The sequence below is a fragment of the Strongylocentrotus purpuratus genome, unplaced genomic scaffold (assembly GCF_000002235.5).
Source record: "Strongylocentrotus purpuratus isolate Spur 01 unplaced genomic scaffold, Spur_5.0 spur5_scaffold_14, whole genome shotgun sequence".
Lineage (NCBI taxonomy): Eukaryota > Metazoa > Echinodermata > Echinoidea > Camarodonta > Strongylocentrotidae > Strongylocentrotus > Strongylocentrotus purpuratus.
The window spans coordinates 26723776-26730330 of record NW_022145599.1 but is presented as its reverse complement, the minus strand read 5'-3'; the positions used below and the strand labels follow the sequence as shown (position 1 = coordinate 26730330).

General features: G+C 38.3%; 1 protein-coding gene across 1 annotated transcript in view; it reads left to right on the top strand.

Moving 5' to 3' along the window:
- Positions 1-223: 223 nt before the first annotated feature.
- Positions 224-6555, top strand: part of LOC100893704 — a 32803-nt gene continuing 26471 nt past the window's right edge. Inside the window, exon 1 of the mRNA XM_003730447.3 lies at positions 224-970. Coding sequence (XP_003730495.3) covers positions 851-970 — 120 coding nt within the window. The 5' untranslated portion in view covers positions 224-850. The remainder of the gene's footprint in view (positions 971-6555) is intronic.

Below are 6555 nucleotides of genomic sequence, written 5' to 3'. Positions count from 1 at the left end.
CATTCCATTTCGAGGACACGCCCGCGGGATTTGACGGTGAACTCGTCAGGAAATAGAAGAGTCGTTATCACACACTCTCTAAAGAAAGCACTCACTAACGTTATTCCACCGGACGTCTTTCTGGAAACTAATGGGCTTCTAAATCCGCAAATGGCATCGACGCATCATATTACACAAACTTGTGCACGCGTGCCGCCGTAAAGACTCGCAGACGATCGATCGACGAATTGCACTGCATCTGAGAGGAAAGGAAGTGACTGTGCGCGCGAACTTCATAAATATTACACAACGCGTCTCCGTGAGACCTTTAACTTTCTTTCATCGGTACATATAATTAATTCTCCCTACAGGGTTTCCGGACACCTTTATCAGTTCTTGGAAAATTTTGTCTCAGGAGCATGGCGGATTACATGTTAGATCTTGTTGTTTCATGTCACGGACATTGCAGGAAAACAGCGAATGTTTGCTAGTCGGAGGCAGCAGTCACAATCGTTTTCAGTTTTCACAACAAGATGAGCAAGCGTACATTGCTGATGTGATTATACACATTGATACTTTTTTTATTCTAGAAAAGCAACATCTCTCGATTCTATCCAATAAAATCATCTCATTTTCCACTCATATTTAGGGAATCGCATTGTGATTATCTCTGGACATTAACAACCGACCACAGTTCATAAAAGGCGATCAAATCAACATCATTTTGGATCCGTCTTTCTGATACGCAATTTTAAAAAAGAATCTCCTAGTCATCAACTTCGGTAAAAGTTGAAACCAGTCGTACTTTACCTGTGTGGAGATCACCCTGTCTCAGCAATCTCCATCCATCAAGACCCCAAAGCAGGCCGGGATGACTGGAGGAAGCTTCATCGGTAGGAAGATTCCTGATGAAGACGTAGTCAACCAAAGAAGGATCAGAACAGGTTATCTGGATCAGATCGTGTGTCTGAAAACCATCAAAACAAAAAGGGTAAGAAAATTATATATCTCAAATGTATTTGGATGTGGACCAGATCGTCTGTTTTTGAAAACCATCAAAACAAAGAGGATAAGAAATTATATACCTAAGACGTATCTGGATCTGGATCAGATCGTATATTTTTCAAAACCATAAAAACAAAGAAGGTAAGAAAATTATTCTTGAAATGTCTCATTATATACTATATCCTTAGATACACTGTAATAAGTGATTTTAATTGATTTACTAGTTTCTATAATCTTCGAATCGAAGATACAATTCTTGAAAAAGAGCTTTATACGAATTTTCTAACATATGATATTTTCAACATAATTATATGAGATGGGGGGTAGTAGGACACTTTTTTCTTTTTCTTTTGTCTCAAAATTTGAAAATTTGACATTTTGCTCCGTTTGGGGGAAGGGTGAGGTCAACTTTTTTTTTTTTAATTAAAAAAATAATAAAAAAATCAAAAATTACCAAAGAGGGGGGAGGGGGGTTCCTCCAAAATACACACATATAACATACCAAAGGGGGAGGGTTAAACCCCCCCCCCCCTGCGTACGCGCCTCAGGAAGAATAATGACAACCATGCAAATCATTTTTCAAAGTTTTAAAGTTTCAAAGTTTTTCACTCGATAAAAAAAAATGAACATGTAGGCCTACACCATTGAAGCGTACAGTTAAGACTAAGGAACAAAACAACGAAATACAAATAAAAAGAACTTACTCTGTATTCAGGCGCGAAATTTTCGGACCGATTTATAAATGTTAACCCCCCCCCCCCCCCCCCTTGAAAAAATCCTGCGTACGCGCCTGCCTGTATTAATCATATAAATACAGAAGTAGGGAAAAATACAAGATAGAGAACAGGTCGAGTGAGGACCGGCGTTACAGATAAAAAAATCTTGGTTGAAGTTGCCCGTACAACATTACAATAAGTTTAATAAGGGTACACCATTGTATGAAGGTACATATTAAGTAAAATACTCTTCACTTTCTGGTCCATTATATTGTTAGAATTATTGTTTCCTTTCCGTTTCCGGTCTCCTCCTTTAAACCTATCTCCCTCTCAATCTCCACCCCTCTCTTTCATTCTTTCTCTCTCTCTCTCTCTCTCTCTCTTTCTCTGTTTCACCTTCTCTCTTTTTCTCTTTCTCTTCCTCATCCTCAATGCGACTTTGACGTGATCTTCAAACAATACATTTTTGTCACGTTTTTCCTTAATCAAAAAGACATTTATTATCAATTATTAACGGGGTATGACGGTACTCTGGAGTATAAGTAGAGAGAGGGACAGGAATAGAATTTAGAAGCATGTCCACGACATGTATGAATCTTAAACCCCTCGACGTGCCGGGGTTGATACGGACTCGCCAAGCCATGGCAGCAATCTTGAAATAAACTTTCCTTCATTATGATTTATTCTGCATGTTTTATAAGGTCACTGTATCTGTGCGATGCATCAATGTTACATTAATCTAAGAGTATTTTAGATAAGGCCCATGAAGTAGTAAAGATATAAATGAAGTAGGTTATTAGAAACGCTTTTACAATTTTAATTTTGATGAATGATTGTAATAAAAATAATAATGATAATGATAATAATAATAATAATAATAATAATAGTGATAGTAATGTACTAGAAGTTGAAGTAGTAATAATAATGATAATAATATTGATTTTGAAAATCAAAATTAATAACTTTGTTTAAGTAGCGCTATTTCCAGGGGATACAATCTTATTATACGTTGGTGTAATTAAAATGGATGAGAGTATGGGGAATGTTCAGCTTACATTAAAATAATTCTTGTAGGCTTAGCGGACCGCCCCAAAACTCATTAACCCCTTTCAATTCTACTTCTCTTTCCTTTTTTCCTCATTTAGATCGAAAAAAAGGTGTCTTCATAGTCATCAGCTGGAATTCCCCATCTGTGTTTATTACATTCTTTAATTATGTCATCCACTCCGACTCTCTTTCTTGACATACAGTGATTCTTAGAATCACTGTATGTCAAGAGAGGGATTAGGAGTGGAATCGGTGAATTCATGTCAGTTGTCATCATTATGTCGATTTTTGTCAGTGTTTTGCACATAATTATCGCCCCTCTGAGAGGAATTATTTCAACTTTTGAGATTACAATAATGTTAAATAATCACTCAAAAGCGATGAGAAACAATGTAATGATAGGAATGGTGACATGCTCATGGAATCCTTTTTGAAATTGCCCTTCTCCTTACGGCGAAATATACAATACAGGATGTATCATCAGGTGGTTCGAGTTAAATATTAATTAAGTCTTATTGAAAAAAACATATCACCTATTCGGAAAAAATATTGATCAATCTCATTAAAAGAACGTAGTGATGTCTTTCATCTAAAGCGAAATATATAACTATTCCTACAGCTATGTCAAAATGTTAATCAACACCTATGCAAAGAATCATTAAAATGATCGAGGGACAAGATATACCTTGGATCACACTATGCCCATGTGGGTCAGGAGACGTCAGAAAGAGACAAGGATTCGGGTTGTTTGCCATGACAACGCAGCATCCTTTGCGGGTTGAGACGTCCCTGTCTCATCTGGTTGAAACGAGCATGTTCCGCTTACCAATCAATATCTTGGGAGGTACCATGTTGAGGCGAACAGCCTAGTATTGATGTAGCTTTCGAAGATAACTAGTTCATTCGTGCCCGTATTCTCTGTAGTTATTCAATAATTATTTCATTGATATGATAAAATAAAGTATGAAAATGAAATGAAATGAAAATTCCAACCACATTTCCCGAAAAAAGTGAATAAATTTTCATTAATCACTTTCCGCGAATTATGATAATCTTTAGAAAACCATCATGTTAATACTAAATCAATGCCAAATGTACTCATCTTCTTATCAATATATCAAACCTGCTCAAAAGTATTCAAAACATAAGTTTATTACACGTTTAATAATAATCAATTTTAAAAACTATTGTTAATGTTGAAGGGGGCACTTAAGGAGCGGCTACGGTCCACCAGACTGACAATGTCAGTCTCGGGAGGCCAACGCCAACGAGACCGACAGCCAACTAGACCCAAAGCTGTCTTACCACTTTTATTATTGTCCACTTAGCCAGTGTCCCTTAAGACTGACAATGTTCTATCATCCCTTATGTATTTCTGTATATATTTATTTTTGTAGGTCTTGTTGCCTGGCGGTCTAGTGGATCTTGAGTAATTTAGTATTTTCTATATTTTCCAATTCTTTTTCTTTGTTTGTCGGTCCCTTGGGCTGTCAGTCTACATGGATGACCAAAAAAGACAGTGCTTCTTCTATCCCTCGGCGTAGGCCCCTTTATAAGATTTAAATCCAGAACAGGTGGATGCATTGCATAAGCACAGAAAAAAATAGCATCAATGATTTGGAAATTGAATTTGTGATGAGAATTTAACTCGAGTAGCAATAGCTTAGTGTATTCTGATTGAAGGCGTAGGCCTATGTTTTCAAAATGATTACGCTTAAACGTGAAGGTTTTCACATTTCAAAAACTGACAAATGAGCCTTTACTTTGAGGACTTTTTGCTCAATAAAATGACACAAATTATTAAGAAAGATTTTAGAATTAAATATTTTACAGAACAAAGCGTTATAAAATATCATACACTACGCATAGATATTAAATACATAATAGTATCAAGTTTAACAGAACACAGACTTGTACAGTACTTTACCTAATATTTCTAAAAAATAAAATGAAATTAATTTAGACAAAAAACCAGTAGGCCATACTATAACAAAACAAAAATATTTATTTGAATTTGATTTTTTCCCCATATTCCCTTTCCATCCTCTTTCTCTTACTGTTACACACTAAGAAATTGGGTGCAATTGGGGTGCAGAATTGCATCCACCTACGCGTATTTGACAGAGGGTGCTGCTATTGTAGCAGAATTGTACCTTTATTTATGGTGGCCCTGAAGGGACATCGCGAATAGACTAAATCGTGAAAAATATGCGATAAAATTCACGATATCGTCAATTTTATCGCATATTTTTCACGAAGAAATTCACGAAATTGACGATATCGTGAACTTTATCGTGAACTTTTCACGATGAAATTGACGATATCGTGAATTTTATCGTGAAAAGTTCACGATATAAAGTTCACGATATCGTCAATTTTATCGTGTACTCTATCGTGTACTCTATCGTGTACTCTCCTGACGGGCGCTTCGTAAACAAAACCAGCCCTAGCTGGGGGAGACAGAGAGAAGGAAAAAAGGGAAAGGGAAAGAGAAGATAAAAGGAAAGAAAGAATAATAAGAAGAAAAGAGGGAAACGGGGGGGGCGAAGGGCTCTTGCCTCCTCCTCACTCCCCCCCCCCCTCCCCGCCAAAAAATAAATCAGAGAGAGAGAGAGAAGGGAAAGGGAAAGGGAAAGAGAAGATAAAAGGAAAGAAAGAAGAGGAAGAAGAAGAAAAGAGGGAAACGGGGGCAAAGGGCTTTTTCCTCGTCCCCCCCGCCCCCCGCCAAAAAATAAATCAGAGAGAGAGAGAGAAGGGAAAGGGAAAGGGAAAGAGAAGATAAAAGGAAAGAAAGAAGAGGAAGAAGAAGAAAAGAGGGAAACGGGGGCAAAGGGCTTTTTCCTCGTCCCCCCGCCCCCCGCCAAAAAATAAATAAGAGAGAGAGAGAGAGGGAAAGGGAAAGAGAAGAAAGAAAGAGAAAAACGAAAAAGAGGGAGAATAGGAAAGAAAGGAAAAGAAAGAAAAGAAAGGAGGCAAGAGCCCTTCGCCCCTGTTTCCCTCTTTTCTTATTCTTTTTCCTCTTCTTTCTTTCCTTTTATATTTTCTTTCCCTCTCCCTTCTCTTTCCCTTTATGGCGGGAGGGGGGAGGGGGAGGTATATAAGAGCCTTTCGCCCTTCCCCCGTTTCCCTCTTTCCGTCTTCTTCTTCTTTCTTTCCTTTTATATTTTTTTTCCCTTTCCCTTTCCCTTCTCTCTATCTCTCTCTCTCTCCCATTATTTGTTGGCGTGGGAGGGGGGAGGGGGCAAGAGCCCCTCTTTTCTTCTTATTCTTCTTCCTTTCCTTTTTTATTCTCTTTCCCTTTCCCTTCTCTCTCTCTCTCTTATTTATTTTTTGGGCGGGGGGATGCAAGAGCCCTTCGCCCCCGTTTCCCCCTTTTCTTCTTCTTCTTCCTCTTCTTTCTTTCCTTTTATCTTCTCTTTCCCTTTCCCTTTCCCTTCTCTCTCTATCTCTTATTTATCTTTTGGCGGGGGGTGGGGAGGGAGGAGGCAAGAACCCTTCGCCCTTCCCCCGTTTCCCTCTTTCCTTCTTATTCCTCTCCTTTCTTTCCTTTTATATTTTCTTTCCCTTTCCCTTCTCTCTCTTATTTATTTTTGACGGGGGGGGGGGGGAGAGGCAAGAGCCCTTCGCCCTTCCCCTGTTTCCCTCTTATTCCTCTTCTTTCTTTCCCTTTCCCTTCTCTCTCTCTCTCTCTTATTTTTTTTTTTTTGGCGGGGGGGGGAGGTAAGAGCCTTTCGCCCTTCCCCCGTTTCCCTCTTTTCTTCTTATTATTCTTTCTTTCCTTTTATCTTCTCTTTCCCTTTCCCTTTTT